Source organism: Pan paniscus, chromosome 21, assembly GCF_029289425.2.
Source record: "Pan paniscus chromosome 21, NHGRI_mPanPan1-v2.0_pri, whole genome shotgun sequence".
NCBI classification, from domain to species: Eukaryota; Metazoa; Chordata; class Mammalia; order Primates; family Hominidae; genus Pan; species Pan paniscus.
In genome coordinates this window covers 40,846,254-40,871,226 of record NC_073270.2, presented here as the reverse complement: position 1 = coordinate 40,871,226, position 24,973 = coordinate 40,846,254, and the positions used below count along the sequence as shown (strand labels likewise).

At 46.2% G+C, this 24,973-nt stretch overlaps 1 protein-coding gene and 1 non-coding gene across 2 annotated transcripts in view; both read left to right on the top strand.

The window, feature by feature from the left end:
- The window catches only part of EDEM2 (ER degradation enhancing alpha-mannosidase like protein 2), a 31,943-nt gene extending 8,600 nt beyond the window's left edge, over nucleotides 1–23,343 (top strand). The window contains exons 5-11 of the mRNA XM_003831837.5: nucleotides 711–836; nucleotides 3,765–3,976; nucleotides 6,929–7,070; nucleotides 12,334–12,458; nucleotides 14,681–14,825; nucleotides 19,987–20,108; nucleotides 22,776–23,343. Coding sequence (XP_003831885.1) covers nucleotides 711–836; nucleotides 3,765–3,976; nucleotides 6,929–7,070; nucleotides 12,334–12,458; nucleotides 14,681–14,825; nucleotides 19,987–20,108; nucleotides 22,776–23,276 — 1,373 coding nt within the window. The 3' untranslated portion in view covers nucleotides 23,277–23,343. The remainder of the gene's footprint in view (nucleotides 1–710; nucleotides 837–3,764; nucleotides 3,977–6,928; nucleotides 7,071–12,333; nucleotides 12,459–14,680; nucleotides 14,826–19,986; nucleotides 20,109–22,775) is intronic.
- LOC112438016 (small nucleolar RNA SNORD56) lies at nucleotides 21,504–21,575 on the top strand. Its single transcript, XR_003026522.1, has one exon. It is a non-coding gene; the product is annotated as a small nucleolar RNA SNORD56 (small nucleolar RNA).
- Nucleotides 23,344–24,973: the final 1,630 nt, after the last annotated feature.

Sequence of the window (24,973 nt, the reverse complement as noted above, 5' to 3'; positions counted from 1 at the left end):
TAGTCCCAGCTACTCGGGAGGCTGAGGCAGGAGAACGGCGTGAACCTGGGAGGCGGAGCTTGCAGTGAGCCGAAATCGCGCCACTGCACTCCAGCCTAGGTGACAGAGCGAGACTCCGTCTCAAAAAAAAAAAAAAAAAAAGTTCTACATATTGCATAATAAGTTGAAATAGATAAATTAGTAAAATAAAGGTAATAACCACCATTACCCCTTCCCCCCAGGTATGACAGGTGACTGGGAGACAGACAGAGTGACAAATGGAATGAGCATGGGCTTTGGAATCAAAGATACTCAGCCCTACCACCTACTAGATGGGTGACCTGGGGCAAGTCACTTTATCTCATGGAACCTCAGTATCTTCATACGAAGAGGGGGCAGTAGTACTTAGTGCTTGGTACACAATAGGGACTTACAAAAAATAGCCACTGTTTCTGTGATGAACCAAGAGGAAAACCCCATAAACTTAACACCATAGAAATATGTGGGATTAAGGGACTCTTTTTTCGCTGGGTGGCTCTAGCTCCTTTCCAGTGAGCCACCCCAACAGAGTGAGGTTTTTGTTTGTTTTTACCCGTGAAATAGCCTCAGGAGGTCCTGAGAACATGCGCCCCACAATAGAGTGTTTATGTTTAACTCGCACAGGGGAAAGATCCTTGATCCCTTGGTCTTTCCCTTTGGACTGTGCCATTTGCTTTCTGTGCCTTCTGTAGTGGTAGGAGGACTCCTGTCTGCTCATCTGCTCTCCAAGAAGGCTGGGGTGGAAGTAGAGGCTGGATGGCCCTGTTCCGGGCCTCTCCTGAGAATGGCTGAGGAGGCGGCCCGAAAACTCCTCCCAGGTAAGACCCACACAGAGATGGGGCAGAGACGAAGTCCGGTAGGTCCTGCTTCCCTTGCTGAAGATGAGAGTGGCAGTGCTGAATTAATTCCTGGTATTTCTCACCAGGTGTATTTGGTCTTTCTACCCACCAGGCACCCACCATGGAAATCAGGAGTGTCCTGGGCATTTTAAGGGCCTGCTGGGGCCCTGACCCGGATGGATGAGTTGACCTCATTATTGTTTGCAGGGGATGGTTGAAGGTGGCCAGCCTGGTGGGTGGAAGGCCATTACCCTTATTTTGAATGAGCCCATTTGTCCCCTCCCAGGTACTACAGTTATTCCACACACTGCTGGAGTAACAGGGGCCCAGGGAAGGGTGTTGGTGTGAGCATTAGCAGCCCTGGATTCTAGACTCAGCTCTGCCAGCCAACATCGTGACCAAGCCACTCTTTCTCTTCACAGTTTGTTGTTTGTTTGTTTGTGATGGAGTCTTGCTCTGTCGCCCAGGCTGGAGTGCAGTGGCACAATCTCAAGTCACTGTAACCACCGCCTCCTGGGTTCAAGCAATTCTTTTGCTTCAGCCTCTTGAGTAGCTGGGATTACAGGTGCCTGCCACCATGCCCAGCTCATTTTTGTATTTTTTAGTAGAGATGAAGTTTCGCCACGTTGATCAGGCTGGTCTCAAACTCCTGACCTCAAGTGATCTGGCTACCTCGGCCTCCCAAAGTGCTGGGATTACAGGCATGAGCCACTGTGTCTGGCCTCTCTCCACAGTTTGGTTTCCCCATCTATCAAATGAGAATCATAATTTCTACCTCCCTACCACATCGGGTTTTGGAGAGGCTAAAATGAGGTCAGGAAGGAGAAACTGCTTAGAGAACGTCCAACACTTTTAAAACGAGAGGGATTTGTTTTGTGGCTAAGCTGTGTCCAGGGCTGCAGGCCAAGCCTCCATGTTTTTGTCTAGTGGGGCAGTAACACCAGGCTCAGTAGCATCAACTGTACACTGTGTTCCCTTCAGGGTGTGGTGGAGGCTCTGAGGACTGTTCACACCCAGACACGTCACACTGTGCTTTCCATCACCTCTTGGCCATCTCACTTATTTATCCCTTTTCTTTCTTAATTTTTTTTTTTTTTTTTTTCAGACAGGGTCTTGCTCTGTCACCCAGGCTGGAGTGCAGTGGCGTGATCATGGCTCACTGCAGCCTCTCGAACTTCTGGGCTCAGTTGATTCTCCCACCTCAGCCTCCTGAGTAGCTGGGATTACAGGCAGACGCCACCATGCATGGCTAAATTTTTTTTTGTAGAGATGGGGTTTCACCATGTTGCCCAGGCTGGTCTTGAACTCCCGGGACCAAGTGATCCACCTCCCTTGGACTCCCAAAGTGTTGGGATTACAGGCGTGAGCCACCACACCCGGCCTCTTTATCCTTCTCACATAGCACTTGCCTCTCCTTTGGGGGAGAGCTGAGGATAGCGGGTGAGCTGGGTTCAGGTCTCACTCATGGCTCATGGCTCATGGCTTGAGCGTCTCCTTGCAGACATTGTGTCCTGTGTGATTCATCCCTGGAGGAAACTCTGGAAACTCTGCCTAGCTGCTCCTCCTTTATAATTTAATTATTTTTGGTCATTGGTCATTTTATAAAAAAAGGTCAAGAAACAGGATTTTGTCACTCCTCTTCTTTTTATTACAGCCTGACTTTTTCTGAAATATTGCTTAGAGCCCTTCCTGGTTGTGACTTGCACTCCCGCTGGTGCCTGCCAGATTGCAAGTTTCTTGTCTGTGGCAGACACAGTTGCTAGACCCTGTGGTTCTTGGAAGTGTCGACACCTTTGTTCACAGTTTGATGACGCATAGGCTGCTCTGGAGTTGTTTGACCTTTAGGCCCGGAGAGGAAATCTCTGCCTCTGGCTGGTTGTCCAGTTCTCGTCTTGAACCAGAAGGCACTTGGGTGCCACTTGGGTGGGGCGGGCAGAGAACTGGACTGGGGCTGGGGTGGGCACAGGGGAGGCATTCCCATCCCAGCTCTGTTTGACTCTCTCTGTGTGACCTGTGGCTGAATTACTTCTTTACAGGCATGGTTTTCCCTACCTATAAATCGAGGGTCATACTATTTCCGTGGTTTAGTGGTTTATATCCTATTTTGCTTCCCTTTAAAAATAATTTAGCCCCTATACTCTTTATTTAAAGCAGAGATCTTTATTTAAAGTCTATGAATGGCTTTGTTTATTATTATTATTATTTTGAGACAGGGTCTCGCTCTGTCGCCCAGGCTGGAGTGCAGTGGTGCAATCTCGGCTCACTGCAGCCCACGCCTCTTGGGTTCAAACGATTCTTGTGCCTCAATCTCCCAGATAGCCAGAATTACAGGCATGCGCCACCATGCTTGCCTAATTTTTGTATTTTTAGTAGAAATAGGGTTTCACCATGTTGGCCAGGCTGGTCTCGAACTCCTGGCCTCAAGTGATCTGCCTGCCTTGGCCACCCAAAGTGCTGGGATTATAGGCGTGAGCCAAAAGTCTATGAATGGCTTTGAACGAGGCTTACTCTTGTCATTATGCCACAAGCCCCACCACTTTCTGTGGCTTAAACCCTGCCTGCATCACAATAAGTTACCTGCCTGGGCTTTGAAGGCGTAGTGTAAAATAAATAAAAATAGCTAAAGCTCTCTAGCTAAAGCGAGTGTGTGTGGAGCACAGCCTGCTCCCTGCCCCCTCATGAGGAGCAGGAACCCAAGGTTATGCAGAGCAGTGTTTGACAGCATCTGGGCTGGGTGGCTGCTCAGGGCCCTCCAGTTATGACATTTATCTTTCTCTGGCTCAGACTCTAGCAGGACACCCAGGAGAAAGAGGGAAGTGCTGGCTAAGGTCCCAGGCTTTGGGCGTGTATCAGAACTATCCCTATCCCCCTGCTCCTGTCCGGGGTCATAATTTGTCGATTGTTCAGCCTTTCAGACCCCCACTGGCATGCCATATGGAACAGTGAACTTACTTCATGGCGTGAACCCAGGAGAGACCCCTGTCACCTGTACGGCAGGGATTGGGACCTTCATTGTTGAATTTGCCACCCTGAGCAGCCTCACTGGTGACCCGGTGTTCGAAGATGTGGCCAGAGTGGCTTTGATGCGCCTCTGGGAGAGCCGGTCAGATATCGGGCTGGTAGGTTCGCTGCTGCCCTTCCTGTTTGAGTCCCTGCTTACGAGGCCCAGGGCTCTGAGCAATAAGTTGCAGTCAAGCCAAGGAAAACTTTGGGTGACCTTGGGAGTGGTCCAGGATTTGGGCTCAGGACACCAAAAATAGACCAAGCCTCCAATTCAAGTTTGGCTTGAAGTGGGGAGGAGAGTGGGAAAGCACGTTTCTGGCAGGCAGCAGGGGCTGCATTCAGCTTTGACCAGTTGAGATTCTCTGATTTCTAGGAAGAGGGTCGTATGTTTCATGCCCCTGACTCACTTGACGGCTTCAGATCATCAGCTCGTCCGGCCTTCATTTTTAGCGTCTATCTGTATTTGCTGTGTTTCTTAGGACACCGGTTCTGAGAGATACTGAGTGGCAGTTGCATGAAAAAATGAGTCTTGGCCAATTAAGTTAGGGGAATATTAGATATAATATCCCCCCCTTTTTTGGAGAGTCAGAATGCACATGAGCAGAATAAAAATCCTCTAGTAAAGAAATCTATTCAACTTTGTTTAATTTAACATTTCCCAAACTTATTTAACACCAGAGCTTCCCTTTATCTTCCAGTACTATTAACCCATGGAAATTGAACACACTTTGGACCAGATGATCTCTAAGGTCAGTTTCAGCTTCTAAATGGGATAATCAATAAGATTAACAGTAATTGAGCCAAAGCCATCCAGGACATAACACTGGATTTAGTCAGAACTGGATTCAAGCCCTGGCCTTGCTACATCGAAACTGTGTGACCCTGAGCAAGTCACTCAACCTCTCTGGTCCTCAGTTACTTCAGCAGTAATGTTAATATATTAATACCAACTTTGCTGAGTCACTCTGACTTAGGAAGACTGCATTTAGGTCTAGGCGCATTTTATGCAGTCTGGTGCTAATTCAGCTTGAAAAGTAAAGCTTGTGTGAGGACTCCCCGAAAATCCCTTAAGAAGGTGCCCCCCTAAGGCTGGGTGCGGTGGCTCACGCCTGTAATTCCAGCACTTTGGGAGACTGAGGCGGGCGGATCACCTGAGATTGGGAGTTCGAGACCAGCCTGACCAACATGGAGAAACCCCATCTCTACTAAAAAATACAAAATTAGCCGGGCGTGGTGGTGCATGCCTGTAATCCCAGCTACTTGGGAGGCTGAGGCAGGAGAATTGCCTGAACCTGGGAGGCGGAGGTTGGGATGAGCCGAGATCGCGCCATTGCACTCCAGCCTGGGCAACAAGAGCGAAACTCCGTCTCAAAAAAAAAAAAAGGTGCCCCGCTGGAGACCTGTAGTAAATCCCTTAGTCCATCTCAGGCAGGTTTTGCTCCAGCAGTGGGACCGTAGTAGACTCTGTTGGTGCCATGCCCATATCCTCTCAACTCTTACCATTTCCATGCACACTGGCCAGTCTTCCAACTGCCATCACCTGCGCCTCTTTGCCTGTGGGTCTCCTCTGGTGCCTGGAGCCACTCTGCTTGCCTTTGGCTGAGGGTACCAGGATTTAATGCTACCCATGAGTAGCTCTCAAGCCGGTAACTGATACTGATGGGAGTTGGTGGATAAACATTCCAGTTCCCTGCCGCTTGGGTGGGATCACTCCGAAGCTGGAGCTCTACACTGAATTCCTAAGCTCCCCAGCAAGATTGAACTCCAGTTCCCATGGTGGAAACCTGCCTGATGGCATACCCCTTAAATGCCGCCTCCCTTGCCCTGCCTCACTTCCCCCTCCTCTACTGGTGTTTACAAGGACTTACCTTCCAAATCAACTACTTTCAGGCAGAATGAGGTTGTGCTCCTGGGGGGACACAAACCAACATGGAACAGTTAGCTATTTCTTTGAGTACCAGATGAAGTTACCAGCTTCCATGAGGGTCTAAGCCATATGAAAAATACATATATTTGGCTGGGCGCAGTGGCTCACGCCTGTAATCCCAGCACTTTGGGAGGCCGAGGCAGGTGTATCACCTGAGGTCGGGAGTTCGAGACCAGCCTGACCAACATGGAGAAACCATGTCTCTACTAAAAATACAAAAAATAAAATAAATACAATAAAATAGAAAAATACGTATCTTTGTTTATTTTTTTGAGACAGAGTCTCCCCGTCGCCCAGGCTGGAGTGCAGTGGCACGATCTCGGCTCACTGCAACTTCCCCCTCTTGGGTTCAAGTGATTCTCATGCCTCTGCCTCCTGAGTAGCTGGGATTATAGGCACACACCACCATGCCTGGCTAATTTTTGTGTTTTTATTAGAGACAGGGTTTTACCATGTTGGCCAAGTTGGTCTCGGACTTCTGACCTCAAGTGATTTTGCCCCCCTCAGCCTCCCAACGTGCTGGGATTATAGGCATGAGCCACCGCGCCTGGCCGGCATTGCCAATTTTTAACAGTCTCTACAGAGACTGAACAATTAAAAAAAAAAAAAGTCAAAGGATACAAAAAAGGGTACTCAGTGACATTGGTGAAGTCCCCTTTTGACCCTGTCTCCAGCTATTCGGTTTCTCTCCTTAGAACCACTCTGTCAGCTTCTTGGTGGATGTTCTTATTGAGTTAATTTATGGAAATACGTAAAGCACGTCTGTGTCTTCAGATACTGGAATCACATGCTGGGTGCTGAGAAATCAGACAGATTGCGGCAACAGCAAATTCTCATCTCCCATCTCACACTCACTCTAGGCAGGACATAAACACTCCAAATCATTTTTCTTTTTCATTTTTTGCTCAATGTGTATAATTAAGTCCTCATAAATGTGTGTGAGATGCATCTCTACTATGCAGATGTACAGGAAGGCTGGCCATGATCCAGCATTGCCCTTCCCTCTCAGAGTCTGCATGTTTCCCGAGAAGCACTGGGGCGCCTGCCCTGCATCTCCCTGGGCAGTCAGGGTTGGGGGTGAGTAGATCCTTCTTTGGCCATCGGCCTTCCCGTTGGGACCGTGTGTCTTTCTCTCTCTCAGGTCGGCAACCACATTGATGTGCTCACTGGCAAGTGGGTGGCCCAGGACGCAGGCATCGGGGCTGGCGTGGACTCCTACTTTGAGTACTTGGTGAAAGGAGCCATCCTGCTTCAGGATAAGAAGCTCATGGCCATGTTCCTAGGTAAAAACGGCAGAGTAAGGGAGCTTTTCCCCTCATTTTTCTTGTTGATGTGTGATTTGTTTAAAAACTTTTTTTTGAGACAGAGTCTTGCTCCATCTCCCAGGCTGGAGTGCAGTGGCACAATCTAGGCTCACTGCAACCTCTGCCTCCCAGGTTCAAGTGATTCTCATGCCTCAGCCTCCTGAGTAGCTGGGCATGTGATGGTGTGGACTACAGGCGCACACCATCACATCCAGCTAATTTTTGTATTTTTAGTAGAAACGGGGTTTCACCATGTTGGCCAGGCTGGTCTCAAACTCCGGACCTCAGGTGATCTGCCCGCCTTGGCCTCCCAAAGTGTTGGGATCACAGGTGTGAGCCACCACGCCTGGCCTGAGTGCCTGCAGAATCAGTTCTGAATTCAGAGTCACTGTGGACTTACACTGCCCACTTCATGCCCACTACAGCACTTCATGCCTTCTTGCAAAAGCCAACTGAAGCGTGCTGCATTCTGTGTATGTAGCCCTGGATTTCTTATCTCCTGGCCATTGCACATGGCATCTTCTTTGCCTAGAATGTCTTTTTTCCTGTCTTCCTATGTCCAGATTCTTTTCACCCTTCAAAGCCTAACTTAAATGTCGCCTTGCCCAGGAAGTAGCTTGATCCTTCTACAGAATTTAGGACCTTCAGCATCTTTCTTGCAGTTAGCTCTCATCAACAGTTACAGCTCTACAAATGTAATGCAGAATCCATGCCTTATTCATCTTATGTTCCCCACAGTGCTTTACATGTGGTAGGTAATAGATTAATACCTGTTGAATAAATACATCTTACCCGCCAGGCCCTTAGACACTAGCAATCTTGAGGAATTGTTGAGCACCTAATTACTATTATTATTATAGCTACAGTAGTCCCCCGTTATCCACAGTTTTGATTTCCATGGTTTCAGTTATCCATGGTCAACTGCAGTCTGAAAATAGGTGAGTACAGTCAGATACGATATTTTGAGACTGGGTGCAGTGGCTCACGCCTGTAGTCCCAGTTCTTTGGAAGTGAGGATTGTTTGAGGCCAGGAGTTTGAGACCAGCCTGGGCAATATAGTAAGACCCCCTCTCTAAAAAAACAAAGATATTTTGAGGTACTAAATTTACATAATTTCTTTTTTTCCTGTCTCTTACCAAAAAGACAAATTCACATAACTTCTATAACATATATTGTTATACTTGTTCTGTTTTATTATTAGTTATTGTTGTTAATCTCTTCCCATGCCTAATTTATAAATTAAACTTTTTCGGCTAGGCACAGTGGCTCATGCCTTTAATCCCAGTGCTTTGGGAAGCTGAGGCGAGAGAATTGCTTGACCCCAGAAGTTCAAGATCAGCCTGAGCAACATGGTGAGACCTCGTCTCTACAAAAAATAAAAAAAAATTTGCTGGACATGATGGTGCGTGCCTGTAGTCTCCACTACTTGGGAGGCCGAGGTGAAGGATTGCTTGACCCTGGGAGGTCAAGGGTGCAGTGAACCGTGATCATACCACTGCATTTCAGCCTGGGTGACAGAGTAAGACCCTGTCTCAAAAATAAAAATTTTAAAAAATTTAATGAATTAAGAATTCTCATAGATGTGTATGTATAGGAAAACAGTAGTCACGCATTGCTTAATGACAGGGATATAGTCTGAGAATTGCATCGTTAGGTGATTTCATCATTGTGCAAACATCATAGGGTGTACTTAAGCAAACCTAGATGGTATAGCCAACTACACACCTAGGCTATATGGTGTAGCCTATTGCTCCTAGGCTACAAACCTGTACAGCATGTTACTCTACTGAATACTATAGACAATTGTAATAGAATGGTAAGTATGTATATAAACATAGAAAAAGTACAGTACAAATACAGTATAAAAGGGCACATGAATGAAGTTCACAGGACAGGAAGTTGCTCTGGGTGAGTCAGTGAGTGGTGAGTGAATGTCAAGGTCTAGGACATTACACTATTGTAAACTTTATAAATACTGTACACTTAGGCTATACTAAATTTATTTAAAATTTTTTTTCTTTCTCCAGTAATAAATTTTTTTTTTTTGAGATGGAGTCTTGCTCTGTTGCCCAGGCTGGAGTGCAGTGGCATGATCTTGGTTTACTGCAACCTCTGCTTCCCCAGTTCAAGTGATTCTCCTGCCTCAGCCTCCTGAGTAGCTGGGATTACAGGCGCCCACCACCATGCCTGGCTGATTTTTTTTTTCTTTAAAGACAGAGCCTCACTCTGTTGCCCAGGCTGGAGTACAGTGGCGCAATATCGGCTCGCTGCAACCTCTGCCTCCCGGGTTCTAGCAATTCTCCTTCCTCAGCCTCCCGAGTAGCTGGGATTACAGGTGCACGCTGCCACGCCCAGCTAATTTTTTGTATTTTAGTAGAGATGGGGTTTCACTGTGTTGCCCGGGCTGGTCTTGAACTCCTGAGCTCAGGCAATCCACCCGCCTCGGCCTCCCAAAGTGCTAGGATTACAGGCGTGAGCCACCGTGCCTGGCCTAATTTTTGTATTTTTAGTAGAGATGGATGGGTTTTCACCATGTTGGCCAGGCTAGTCTCAAACTCCTGATCTCAGGTGATCTCCACCCACCTTGGCCTCCCAAAGTGCTGGGATTAGAGGCGTGAGCCACCATGCCTGGCCTCCAATAATAAATTAACGTTAGCTTACTGTAACTTTTTTACTTTATAAACTTTAAAATTTTAAAAAACTTTTTGACTCATTTGTAATAATGCTTAGCTTAAAACACATTGTACAGCTATACAGAAATATTTTATTTATATCCTTATTCTCTAAGTTTTTTTCTGTTTTTAGTTTTTTATTTTGTTTTTACCTTTTAGACTTTTTTGTTAAAAACTGAGCTACAAACACACATTAGCCTAGGCCTAGGGTCAGTATCATCAATATCACTGTCTTCCACTTGCCCATGTTATCCTGCTAGAAGGTCTTTGGGGGCAGTAACACTCACAGAGCTGTTGTTATCTCAGATGATTGATAACAATGCCTTCTGGAATTCCTTGAAGGACCTGCCTGAAGCTGTTTCATTTTTTTTTTTTTTTTTTAGACGGAGTTTTGCTTACGTTGCCCAGGCTGGAGTGCAGTGGCACCATCTCGGCTCACTGCAACCTCCGCCTCCCAGGTTCAATTCTCCTGTGATTTTCCTGTCTCAGCCTCCTGAGCAGCTGGGATTATAGCCACCCACCACTACGCCCAGCTAATTTTTGTTTTTGTTTTTATTTTTTTGGAGACAGAGTCTTGCTCTGTTGCCCAGGCTGGAGTGCAGTGGTGTGATCTCCGCTCACTACAAACTCCACCTCCCGGATTCACGCCATTCTCCTGCCTCAGCCTCCCGAGTAGCTGGGATTACAGGCGCCCGCCACCACACCCAGCTAATTTTTTTGTATTTTTAGTAGAGATGGGGTTTCACCGTGTTAGGCAGGATGGTCTAACACTGACCTCGTGATCCGCCCACCTCGCCCTCCCACAGTGCTGGGATTACAGGTGTGAGCCACCACGCCCAGCCGACTTTTTTTATATAAGAGGAAGGAGTTATCTAATGATAATAATATAGTAAATACATAAACGCGTAAATGGTTGTTTATTAAATATCATGTACTATACATAATTGTATGTGTTATACTTTTATGACTGGCAGCACAGTAGGTGTGTTTACACCAGTATCACCACAAACAAGTAAGTAATGCATTGCATTATAAAATTACAACAGCTGTGATATCTTTAGGCTGTGGTGATTTTTCACCTCTATTATAATCTTATAGGACCACCATCTCTACAGTTCAGTGTTGACCAACATGTTGTTATATGGCACATGACTGTATATAGAGTTTATTTAGTACTATCCATGGTTTCAGACATCCACTGAGGGTCTTGGAACGTATTCTCCTCACATAAGGGGGGACTACTTTACTCATTTATTCAACAGATATTTATTGAATACCACGGATGTGCCAAGCATTGTGCCAAGCTCTGAACATGGACTGTTTCATATAATCCTTACAACTCCTGTTTGAGATTATCTTATTTATTTGCATGTATATTTGGTACTTTGTTCATTCAGAAAATGTTTATTGCTCATTGTACTAGTGTGGGGGATTCTGCAGTAGACAAAACAAAGTCCCAGGCCTCATGGATTTACAATCTAGGGGAGAGATATGAGGGATAAATTCAAGTTCCTACTAGAATGTAAGTTCTCTGAAGGCTGGATTTTGTCTTGTTTACAAACTCATAGGAGCCTGGAACCTAGTAGGTGCTTAGCGAATGTTTGTGGTATAAATAAATGACTGAAAAATTCCACAGATACCTAACATTACTGTATTAGACCATTTTCACTGCTGATAAAGACATACTCAAGACTGGGTAATTCATAAAGAGAAAGAGGTTTAATGGACTCACAGTTCCACATGGCTGGGGAGGCCTCACAATCGTGGCGGAAGGCGAAAGGCACATCTTACATGGTGCAGGCAAGAGAGAATGAGAGCCAAGTGAAAGGGGAAACCTCTTATAAAACCATCAGATCTTGTGAGACTTATTCACTACCATGAGAACAGTATGGGGGAAACGGCCCCCATGATTCAATTATCTCCCACCAGGTCCCTTCCACAACACGTGAGAAATATGGGAGCTACAATTCAAGGTGAGATTTAGGTGGGGACACAGCCAAACCACATCAATTATTTTCTGCTTTTTTCTTTTTGAGATGGAGTTTCACTCCTGTTGCCCAGGCTGGAGTGCAATGGTGCGATCTCAGCTCACGGCAACCTCCGCCTCCTGGGTTCAAGCAATTCTCCTTCCTCAGCCTCCCAAGTAGCTGAGATTACAGGCATGCACCACCACACCTGGCTAATTTTGTATTTTTAGTAGAGACAGGGTTTCTCCGTGTTGGTCACGCTGGTCTCGAACTCCCAATCTCAGGTGATCCACCCACCTCGGCCTCCCAAAGTGCTGGGATTATAGATGTGAGCCACCACGCCTGGCCTCCCCATTTTATAGATCATAAGGCTGAGGCTTAAAAGGGAAAAACCCACCCCAGGTCATGGTTAGCAAGTGGTAGAGCTGGAGCTGGAATTTGAGCTGGAAGTTTGACTCCAGAATCCATGCTCTTGTCTAGCCTCCTTGCCTCATTGCATCCTGGTGCTCTTTCCAAAGTGTAAGTTCTCGCTTCCGCTGTCCAGGCCTGCCTTTTTTCTCCCTAATCACTCATATGTCCATTATCCCATCTCCCCCACTGCAGAGTATAACAAAGCCATCCGGAACTACACCCGCTTCGATGACTGGTACCTGTGGGTTCAGATGTACAAGGGGACTGTGTCCATGCCAGTCTTCCAGTCCTTGGAGGCCTACTGGCCTGGTCTTCAGGTAGGAATGATCAAAGAATGTGATCATCTTTCTATGAGTCTGGCAAAGCAAGCTCATTCTGATGTATAAGTCAAATAAGGTACTTTGTTAGTTGCTTGAGTACTTTTTTTGGAGGGACAGGTTGAGGATGGAAGAGAGACCTAGAGTGAATTAGATAGATTTAGAGTTCTGCCAAATTGAGTGTCAGGAACTGAGCTTCCAGTTTGCCATGGAGTGTTACAGTACTTAAAGTCGACAGTGCATTTCCAGTCTGGGCAGGAATGGCCATTGGCAACAGCTGTTTCTCCACTGGGTGTTTCTGTCCAATCTCATTCTTGACAGTGGGCCTCAGGAAGGGCAGGAAGCAGCTTGTGCCGCTGTGCCATCTCGTTGTTTTTCCATTACATGGTCTGGTAGAGTTGCAGCTGGAAGGATCTTAGACCTTATCTAATCTACCCCACTTTGGTGTTCCAAAATAGTGCATGTACCAAAATGTTTTTATAATCTACGTTTTTAAAAGTTTTAAGAAAAAGTTGTCCCACCTGGGCAACATAGTGAGACCTCATCTCTACAAAAAATAAAAAATTAGGTCAGGCGCGGTGGCTCAGGCCTATGATCCCAGCGCTTTGGCAGGCCTAGGCAGGTGGATCACAAGGTTAGGAGATTGAGACCATCCTGGCTAACAACGGTGAAACCCCGTCTCTACTAAAAATACAAAAAATTAGCTGGGTGTGGTGGCGGGTGCCTGTAGTCCCAGCTACTCGGGAGGCTGAGGCAGGAGAATGGCGTGAACCCGGGAGGCGGAGCTTGCAGTGAGCTGAGATTGCGCCACTGCACTCCAGCCTGGATGACAGAGCAAGACTCCGTCTCAAAAAAATAAAAATAAATAAATAAAAATAAAAATAAAAAATTAGCCTAGTGTGGTGGCACATGCCTGTAGTCCCAGCTACTCAGGAGACTGCAGTGGAAGGATTGCTTGAACCCAGAAGATCAAGGCTGCAGTGAGCCATGATCATGCCACTGCAGCCTGGGTGACAGAGTGAGACCCTGTCTCAAAAAAAAAAAAAAAAAAAAAATGGCCACCGGGTTTCTATCCAGAATAACCAGGTAGACATTGTGTCATTTACCAAGAAGGGAAAAAGGCCAAAGTAGGGAGGCAATTTCGTGGGAAAGTAAGGGAACCAAGAATTTTGTTTAAGAAGTGCCAAGTTTGTTCTGTCCATGAGACATCCAATGAAGATGTCAGGGTCAGCTGCTTCCCTGTGAGATTACATTAATAGTAATGGCTACTTAGCAATAGCTGGTAAAATTATAAATGCATATATCCTTTGACCCAGTGATCCTAATTCTGAAAATGTATCTTACACATAACATTTTACATCTATTTGATGTGACATATATACAGAATTATTTATTGCCACATTAGTTGTTGGAACCAATTCAAATAAAAATATCTGAAAACCAAATTTCCATATCTAAAAATATGGAGATAATTAATATCCCTATTAATAAAGAACCAAAGGCTATTTTTTAGTGTGGGGAAAATAACATATACTCATGCATAAAGAAACTCTGGAAGGTTACACAAGAAACCAGTAATGTTTATCTGAGGCCAGGCAAGATGGGTGATGATTGTAATCCCAGCACTTTGGAAGGCTGAGGTAGGAGGATCACTTGAGCCCAGGAGATTAAGACCAGCCTGGGCAACAAAGTGAGACCCCCATCTCTACAGAAAATAAAAAAATTAGCACTGGGAGGCTGAGGTGAGAGGATCTCTTGAGCCCAGGAGGTCAAGGCTGTAATGAACCATGATTGTGCCACTGCACTCCAGCCTAGGTGACAGAGCAAGACCCTGTCTCAAAAACAAAAACAAAAATGGTTATCTTTTGGGGGTGTGGTGTGGGAGTGAGCCTTAGCACAAACTTTTCTCTATTCTTAGAATTTTTAACTGGCTGGCCGAATTCCAAAACTGTTAGCTGACATTGACTCTGAAGATTTAGGGACTTAATATACAATCTTTGTTCCTTCCAACAATGCATGAGATAGGTGGTGTATTTTACGTTTTATAGATGGGGCTCAGAGAAGTCCAGTGCCTGGCTCAGCACCACACTGAGTAACTGGCAGACTCAGGGATTGATTCAAGGCCTTTTTGGCCCCACAGATTTTACTTTGTCTTTTCTTAAGGTTGTCTGTGGGGTTTTATGCCTGGTGTCTACCTGCCTGACAGCCACTTTCTCCCACAGAGCCTCATTGGAGACATTGACAATGCCATGAGGACCTTCCTCAACTACTACACTGTATGGAAGCAGTTTGGGGGGCTCCCGGAATTCTACAACATTCCTCAGGGATACACAGTGGAGAAGCGAGAGGGCTACCCACTTCGGCCAGGTGAGCAGCATTTCTGGCTTGTCATCTGCCCACAGGCTCTGGTTCCTGAAACCCCAAATCCCCTCTACAAGGCTCCATGCTCCACAACTGCCCACAAGTTCATTTCTTTCCATCTGTTCCTTTCAGTGGCTCTGGGTGGTTTTCTTACTAGGAGTTAATTATCCCCATGTTTTCAGATATGGAAACTGAGGCCTAGTGGGATGAAATGGCTTGCCTCTGGCTCTTAAGTACAGGAGCTAGGCCTGGAACCCAGGGCTCCTAACTAAATTGCATGCTCTTTTTTATTTTATTTTTTTTGAGACGGAGTTTCGCTATTGTTGCCCAGACTGAAGTGCAATGGTGTGATCTCGGCTCACCGCAACCTCCGCCTCCTGGGTTCAAGCGATTCTCCTGCCTCAGCCTCCCGAGTAGCTGGGATTACAGGCATGAGCCACCATGCCCAGCTAATTTTGTATTTTTAGTAGAGATGGAGTTTCTCCGTGTTGGTCAGGCTGGTCTTGAACTCCCAGCCTCAGGTGATCTGCCCACCTTGGCCTCCCAAAGTGCTGGGATTACAGATGTGAGCCACCGCGACTGGCCCCATATGCTCTTTCAAATCAGGAAATGAGTGAGAAGGAAAAGGCCAAGGTTGACTCCTTTTGAGCTCCTGCCATCAGGATTTCAGAAGTGTAGGCAGGCTTCCTAAGTCCATGGGTCAGATAAGTTATGCTTACGTGTATGGAATGTTAGAACTTTGGGACGGACCTTAGGAATTACCTAGTCTCTTCCACCTCCCCATTTGCAGCTCAGAATCAAGCAAAGGACTATATTTGAGACACTCTCATAGGTTCCTTTCTAGCCCTGATGTCATTTGATTCACTTCAGGGAAGCTGAAAATTGTGAGGAGGGAAAGAAAAAGGGGGACAAAGGAAGGAAGCTTAGTCAGCACACATAGTCATCCCCCACCCCAAAATAGGCTATGAGCCCATTGTCTTAGACACTTCCCACTTTCCCACCTGAATTGCCTTTTAGCCATGGGACAGGCCTTCTGGTTATCCTGCCTTCCTCTACCCCATTTCCTTCCTCTTCTAACTCAAGTGATTATTGTAGGAGGTGTAGAGGGGACCAGGAGAGGGAATAAGGAGCAAATTCATCAACTTTTGACTCCTTAGAGGCCACTGTTATTGATGTTTCTCATGCATTTGTTCTCATGGCATGTTTTTAAAACAGGAAACTTGGTTGGGCATGGTGGCTCACACCTGTAATCCCAGCACTTTGGGAGGGCAAGGCAGGTGGATCACCTGAAGTCAGGAGTTTGAGACCAGCCTGGCCAACATGGTGAAACCCCATCTCTACTAAAAATACAAAATTAGCTGGGCATGGTGGCGTGCACCTGTAATCTCAGCTACTGGGGAGGCTGAGACAGTAGAATCGCTTGAACCCGGGAGGTAGAAGTTGCAGTGAGCTGAGATCACGCCATTGCACTCCAGCCTGGGCAAAAAAGAGCAAAACTCCATCTCAAAAAAATAAATAAGTAAATTTTAAAAATAAGAAGCTCTGAGAAGGTATCGTATCTGGTGTTACCAACAGGTAAAGATTAGGGTTTGGAACTAAATGTCAGACATAGGCTTGCACAATCTTAGGGTTAGAGGGAACCTGAGAGGTGTTCTAATTGGAATTTTCCTAATATGGCCCTGTCAAGTGGTTATCTAGTTTTTGCTTAGTTACCACGAGTGACAAGGAGCTTGCTACTTAACAGAGGCAACCTGTTCCATTTGGGACAGGCTGGCAGGAAGGCATTCATGGAAAGTAAGACACTACTGGCCAGACGCAGTGGCTTATGCCTGTAATCCCAGCACTCTAGAAGGCTGAGGCAGGAGGATCATTTAAGCCCAGGGGTTCAAGATCAGCCTGGGCAACATAGCAAGACCTTGTCTCTATAAGAAATATAAATAAATTAGCCAAGAGTGGTGTTGCATGCCTGTAGTCCCATCCCAGCTACCTGGGAGGATCACTTGAGCCCAGGTGGTCGTAGCTGCAGTGAGCCATGATTGCGCCACTGCAATCCAGCCTGGGCAATGGAGTGAGACCCTGTCTCCAAAAAAAAAACATAAGGCACCGCTGTCAGGAATCCAGGAGTGCGTTAATCCAGTCATCCCTCCTACCCCAAAACAATGGCAAATAGGAGATAAGGACTACTCTTTCACTAAATTGGCCAGAGCCCTATACTTTCGTATATGTCTCTCTGATCAGCAGTGTTGGAGCACAGAGCCTAGCCTAAAGGCCTCTGCAGGCTTTTACCTCCCTCTAAGTCCAAATCTGAACTTTGGGCTGTCTCCTTCCTCTAGAGCAGGGATTCCCCAACCCCCAGGCCATGGACCGGTACAAGTCCGTGGCCTGTTAGAAACCAGGCCACACAGCAGGAGGTGAGCGGCGTGTGAGCAAGCAAAGCTTCATCTATATTTATAGCTGCTCCTCATCACTCACATTGCTGCCTGAGCTCCGCCTCTTGTCTTATCCGTGGTGGCATTAGACGTTCATAGGAGCACAAACCCTATTGTGAACTGCATATGTGAGGGATCTAGGTTGTGTGCTCCTTAGGAGAAGCTGATGCCTGATGATCTGTCACTGTCATCCATCAACCCCAGATAGGGCTGTCTAGTTGCAGGAAAACAAACTCAGGGCTCCCACTGACTCTACATTATGGTGGATTGTATAATTATTTCATTATATATTACAATGTAATAATAATATAAATAAAGTGCACAATAAATGTAATGCACATGAATTATCCCAAAACCATCTCCTACAGGCCCAGTTCATGGAAAAATTGTCTTCCACGAAACTGGTCCCTGGTGCCAAAACGGTTGGGGACCACTGCTCGACAGAGTTGGTCAGATGCACAGGAAAGTAAAGCAATAACTAACATGCTTAGGAGGCCCATATGTGAGGAGAGAAGCGTGATGGCTGGTCATGAGGGCACTGGCCCACCAGCTGCTAGAAGCAGAAGAGGGCTGGGTGTGGTGGCTCACGCCTGTAATCCCAGCACTTTGGGAGGCCAAGGCGGTGGATCAACTGAGGTCAGGAGTTCGAGACCAGCCTGACCAATATGGCGAAACCCTGTCTCTACTAAAAATACAAAAATTAGCCGGGCACGGTGGCATGTGCCTGTAGTCCCAGCTACTCAGGAGGCTGAGCCAGGAGAATTGCTTGAACCTGGGAGGCAGAGGTTGCAGTGAGCCAAGATCATGCCATTGCACTCTAGCCTGGGTAACACAGCAAAATTCCCTCTCAAAAAAAAAAAAAAAAAAAGAAGCCGAAAAAAGAAGCAGAAGAGGAGGGCTCCCATGAGGGCACTGTCTTTTCTGCCTTTGAACACACAGAATGTGTTCATCTAGTAATGAATGTACCCTAGTCTGTGCCTTAGAATATGAGCAATTAGATTAGCAATTGTCTAGAGGCCTGTGAGGAGAGGGGAGGAGGAAGTAAGAGAGAACTGGGGAGATAGGCAGAGACCTTTTCTCTAAAATAAGAACCAGAGGCTGGTGCAGTGACTCACGCCTGTTATCTCAACACTTCAGGAAGCCAAGACTGGCGGATGACTTGAGGTCAGGAGTTTGAGACCAGCCTGGCCAACATGGCGAAACCCTGTCTCCACTAAAAATACAAAAATTAGGCCTGGTGGCTCATGCCTGTAATTCCAGCTACTTGGGAGGTTGAGGCATGAGAATCCCTTGAACCCAGGAGGCAGAGTTGCAGTGAGCGGAGATCGCACCATGGCACTCCAGCCTGGGTGACAGAGTGAGACTCTGTCACAAAAAAGTAATTAACGGAATAAAATAAGAACTAGAGTTTGCAGCAATAAGCCAAAAGGGACAGAAGCACTGATCAAGCCCAGGAGGAAACAGGACAGGAGAAGGTCAGGGGGAGATGATGGTATAGAAAGGAGACAGGGGTTCTTCTCTCTCTTAGAAAAGATGGATGAAGTAGAAAAACATACTGAGCTGAGGCCACCCTTGAAGTCAACTCTACAACAGTTCTTCAGGTATTTGAAAGCAATAAACACATTTTTTTTGGATTTCCTTATCTCTAGAATAAATATTCTCATCTGGACCCACTCCTGTTGGCTAATATTCATCTTAAGGTAGAGCTCATGTCTTAACATCAAGTTCCAGTTGTGGCATAGAATTGCGCAAGACAAAACATCACTTTTTCTGGGCACAGCGAACTGATGACTACATCTTTGTTAGATTGACGGTTTGGTGGTTTATTTTATTTTATTTTTTTAATTTTTATTTTTTGAGATAAGGTCTCACTCTTGCCATCCAGGCTGGAGTGCCGCAGTGGCTTAATCATGGCTCACTGCAGCCTCAAACTCCTGGGCTCAAGTGATCCTCCTACTTGTAGTAGTCATGATGCTCATGACTACAGGTGCATGCCACACCCAGCCAATCATTTTTAATTTTTGTAGAGACAAGATCTCGCCATGTTGCCCAGGCTGGTCTCAAACTCCTGGGTTCAAACGATCCTCTCACCTTGGCCTCCCAAAGTGCTGGGATTACAGGCGTGAGCCACCCACCATGCCTGGCCTGCTCTTGGATATCTCAGCCTTTTCTTTTGGTCCATCCTATCTTAGAACGAGCCTTATGATGCCAAGCTCTTACTCTTCTTTTGAGTTTTAGAATTAGGTTAGACTCTGAGTGACAGGAAAAAAAATAGTAGCTTAATTAGGATAGAAATGTATTTCTCTCTCATGTTCTGGGCTTATATGGCTCGCCATGGTGTCCTTAATCCCACCTAGCTGTTAGAATCGTTGTTAGTGTTGGCAGCCAGGCAGCCTGTGCTTAGCTAAAGTTAGGAATCCTGCTACTAAGGAGGAAGCGGGGAACAGATATTGGGAATTAGGCAACAACCTCCGCCACCTTCTCTATGCCAGAACCTGGCCACCTTTCTCTCCCTTGTGGTGGAAGTCACTGGTCAGCCTTAATGCTGGTCTCCACTGAGCTTCAAGCTTTGGGTATACTGGCTCTGAAACTCAGCATTGGGTGAGGTATCCTGTGTTCCTGCTAGTTGGGGCCTTATGGACAAGATACGGAGGGGAGTAGTCCCTCATGGCCCTAAGAGGCCCCAGGCCATCTCTGTGCAGCCACTGAGTGAGGAGGGTCTGCTTTGGATTTTGCAGAACTTATTGAAAGTGCAATGTACCTCTACCGTGCCACGGGGGATCCCACCCTCCTAGAACTCGGAAGAGATGCCGTGGAATCCATTGAAAAAATCAGCAAGGTGGAGTGCGGATTTGCAACAGTAAGTGTTTGCATGGCCCCAAGAACTGGGAAGAGTCTCCCCTTGCTGCTAAAAAGCCTCTTTAAGGGTAGAGCTTTGGGAGTTCTGACATATCAGCACTAGAAGGGACCTTGGAGATATACATAATGCTCATATTTTACAGATGGGGAGACCAAAGAACAGAGAAGCTAAGTGCCTTGCTAAGGATCTCACAGCTAGTAGAGGTAGAGCTAGGATTAGTTCCTTGGGATCTTGACCCCAGCCCTTGGCATTCCTCCCACAGTGGAGATCTTTGATCTGTTTGAATAGGTGACTTTGAAAAGGTGAGTTTAGCGAAAAGTTTTGTGAGACACTAAAATAGATTTTAAGGGGAATCCAGAGTCCCATAGCCCTATATTCAAACCTGGGACTCCTTAACAAAGCAGTCCTGCTTAGTCTCACAGATATTTCTTGAATGTCTTTCACATGCCAGGCACTCTGCTAGGCCCAAGGGTTACAGCAGTGGCCTTGCTCTCATGGAGCTTACATTTTAATGAGAAAAAAACCATGAATGTGTATCTGGTAGACAGAAGGCCAGTGTGGCTGGAGCGGAGCAAGCAAGGAGAAAAGTGGGAAGAGATAAGGTCCCAGAGGTAGGCAGGGGCTAGATCACGTAGGGTTTTGTGTAAGCCACAGGAAAGAGTTTGGGGTTTTTTTTCTACTTGGAATGTGAAGCCTTGGTGGGATTTACAGCAGAGCAGTGACATGATCCGATTTGTATTTTAGAAAGATCGCTTTGGCTGCTCTGTGGAGAATAGATTGAAAGGGTCAAAGGTGAGAGCCATCTCACATCCATGCAGGAACCAAGCAGGCAAGATATAAATACGAAAGTAGAAGAAAATAGTCTGGAAGAAAATCCCCTGAAAAGCCTACAGAGTTGGTGTTGGGGTATGGAATTCAAAACAACAACAAAACCCTTATTTTGCAAAAGTTTGTAATGTGATTATATTCTATAAGTAAAATATAGATATGTGTAGGGGAAGAGAGAAGACCTACATGTGGAAGGGAAAAAATAAACCCCTGATATGATTTGGTTTTAATATGCTGTATTGTGTGAAAAACCAAAATGATAAGCCCACTGGGGCCTTCCTAGGAATGCTGGGCTCATTTCCATGAACATGAAGCCCTTTGGAGGTCTTCCATGGTGAATGATGGGAACAGGGGTCTGACCTTTGTCAAACAGGGCAAGGAAATAATCATCTTGATACATCAAGACCATATTTGAGTCATATTTTTAAATGTAAGATAGAGTCCACTGAGAATGTTTTGTTTAGAAGTATTACTAATTCTGAGAAGCTAAAATAAATGTTTGTAGCAAGTAATCTTAGTCATCCATGCCTGAAAACTCAGTTGAAATTCTCTAAATAAGACTCCTTACTAAAACAATGTCAATAGTTTTCATCAACAGCAGTTGAACCTAGTAAGTGTCGATACTTTGGGTCTGAGTGGAGAAAAAAAGACCCCTTATTAGTTGCTTACAAAAACTTGGTAATTGGCCAGGCGCAGTGGCTCAGGCTTGTAATCCCGGCACTTTGGGAGGCCAAGGCAGGCGGATCACGAGGTCAGGAGTTCAAGACCAGCCTGACCAACATGGTGAAACCCTGTCTCTACTAAAAATACAAAAAAAATTACCTGGGTGTGGTGGCAAGCGCCTGTAGTCCCAGCTACTCTGGAGGCTGAGGCAGGAGAATTGCTTGAACCCGGGAGGCAGAGGTTGCAGTGAGCCGAGACCATGCCATTGCACTCCAGCCTGGGCAACAGAGTGAAACTCCATCTCTAAAAAAAAAAAACTTGGTAATCATCTGAATGCCCTTCCAAGGAGGATTAGCTAAGTAAATGGTGATCCGTTTTCACGATGGAATACTCTGCCATCATTAAAAGGGATGATTAGCTCTATGTTTATAGTCACAAAAAGTTGGGATAAAGGGGATAGGAGATTGTCATGTCATAGAGCAAGGTTAGTGGAGACCTTTCTGGTGAGGAAGCATTTGAGCAGAGACCTGAAGGAAGGGAGGGAACAAGCTATGAGAAAAACTGGAGGCGGAGTGCTCCAGGCTGAAAGAACCACAGATGCAAAGAGCCCGAAGCAGGAGGGTGCTGTGCTAGCTCAGGACAGAAAGGCAGCAGCTGGAGCTCTTAGAGTGGTAAGAGGTGAGGGCAGGAAGGGAGCAGGGGCCGGGTCATGACTTGCATTTTTATCCTGCATGAAATAGAGGGTTCATAGAAAGTTGTGAGTAGAGAATTGACAGGAAGACTTATGTTATACAGATACCGTAGGGGCTTGGTGTGTGTCTCACGCCTGTTATCCTGGCACTTTGGGAGGCCAAGGTAGGAGGAATTGCTTGAGCCCAGGGATTTGAGACCAGCCTGTCCCTATTTTTTAAAATAGTGTGTGTATATGTAAACTGCAGGGCTAAGATTGGAAGCTGGGAGCCCATTTGGAAGCTGGGAGCCCATTTGGAAGCTTATGTGATAATCCAGGTGAGAGATGATGGTGGCTTGGGAAAGAGTGAAGTTCTGAAAAGTTCAGTGATTTGCTCACAGGCCCTCAGCTGCTTTGTGGCACAACAGGCCTTCTTAAGGGATTGCCTGACCCTTACTACCAAATTGTGATGGTGTTCCAACTTGCTTCCTTCTCCCACATGTCAGATCAAAGATCTGCGAGACCACAAGCTGGACAACCGCATGGAGTCGTTCTTCCTGGCCGAGACTGTGAAATACCTCTACCTCCTGTTTGACCCAACCAACTTCATCCACAACAATGGGTCCACCTTCGACGCGGTGATCACCCCCTATGGGGAGTGCATCCTGGGGGCTGGGGGGTACATCTTCAACACAGAAGCTCACCCCATCGACCCTGCCGCCCTGCACTGCTGCCAGAGGCTGAAGGAAGAGCAGTGGGAGGTGGAGGACTTGATGAGGGAATTCTACTCTCTCAAATGGAGCAGGTCGAAATTTCAGAAAAAGACTGTTAGTTCGGGGCCATGGGAACCTCCAGCAAGGCCAGGAACACTCTTCTCACCGGAAAACCATGACCAGGCAAGGGAGAGGAAGCCTGCCAAACAGAAGGTCCCACTTCTCAGCTGCCCCAGTCAGCCCTTCACCTCCAAGTTGGCATTACTGGGACAGGTTTTCCTAGACTCCTCATAACCACTGGATAATTTTTTTATTTTTATTTTTTTGAGGCTAAACTATAATAAATTGCTTTTGGCTATCATATTTTGGTTATCATGTTTTACATATTGGGCTATTTCATGAGATTTCATTCAAAGAAAGGATTGGTGGCTACGGGCAATTGTGACTCTAGTTAATTTTCTCATGCAGCTGGAGAGACGGCTAAATGCGGTTAGCTGGCTCCAAAGATCCTAGGGGTCGATAGTTGAATCTCCCTTCCTTTTCTGGTGTCTTTGTGGAAAGTGTTGTCATAAATGTATTTCTTTGTTAGTTCTTGCTCCAACATGTGCTTCTTACTTTTTTTTTTTTTTTTTTTTTTTTTTTTTGAGACAGAGTCTCACTCAGTCGCCCAGGCTGGAGTGCAGTGGTGTGATCTCGGCTCACTGCAACCTCTGCCTCCCAGGTTCAAGCAATTCTCCAGCCTCAGCCTCCTGAGTAACTGGGACTATAGGCGTGCATCTGGCTACACCGCATCTGGCTAATTTTTTTATTTTTATTTTTATTTTTTGTATTTTTAGTAGAGATGAGGTTTCACCATGTTGCCTAGGCTGGTCTCGAACTCCTGACGTCAGGTGATCCACCCGCCTCGGCCTCCCAAAGTGCTGGGATTATGGGCATGAGCCACCATGCCCGGCTGCTTCTTACTCTTTAGTTGACCTATCTATCCACCTGTCCTTCCAAGCAACGAAGATTTATTAAGCACCTTTTTTCTTTTGAGACAGGGTCTCCCTCTGTCACCCAGGTTGGAATGTAGTGGCATGAGCATGACTCACTGCAGCCTCGACCTCCCAGGCTCAAGTGATCCTCCCATCTCAGCCTCTGGAGTAGCTGGGACCACAGGCACACACCACTATAATTTGCCTGATTTTTAAAAATTTTTTGCAGAGACAGTGTCTCCCTATGTTGCCCAGGCTGATCTCAAACTCCTGGGCTCAAACAATCCCCTGCCTCAGCCTCCTGATTAACTGGGATTTCAGGCGTGAGCCATGGGGCTGGGCAGGCACCTTTGTGTGCCAGCCCCAGCCCCAGAGGTTCAGCAGCAAACAAGGCAAACAGTTTTTATTCTTGTGAAACTAAATTTCTAGCAGAAAGAAATAACCTAGTAAATAGATAAAGTAACATTGTGATCAGTTCCATGAAGAAAACGGGCTGTGCTAGAAAACAATGGGGAAAGATAAGCTGCTTTAGATAGGGTGGGTGGAAAAAGCCTCCCTGAGGAGGTGAGCTTTTAATTATGTAAAATTTTATTGCTTTTTAAAATTTTATTTTCTTGTAACTTTAATTTTTTCTTTTTACATTTTTATAAACATTAGAGATGGGATCTTGCTTTGTTGCCCAGGGTGGTCTCGAATTCCTGGGCTCAAGCAATCCTCCCACCTCAGCCCCCCAAAGTACTGGGATTACAGGCATGAGCCACTGTCCCTGGCCACAAAGTTGTTTTTTTTTTTTGAGACAGGGTCTCACCCTGTTGCCCAGCCCGGAGTGCAGTGGCGCAATCACGGCTCACTGCAAGCCCTGCAAGCCTTGCAATCCCTGACCTTCTGGGCTCAAGCAATCCTCCCACCTTAGCCTCCCGAGTAGCTGGGACAACTGGAGCATGCCACCATGCCTGGCTAATTTTCCTAATTTTGTATTTTTTGTTGAGATGGGATTTTGCCACTTTGCTCAGGCTG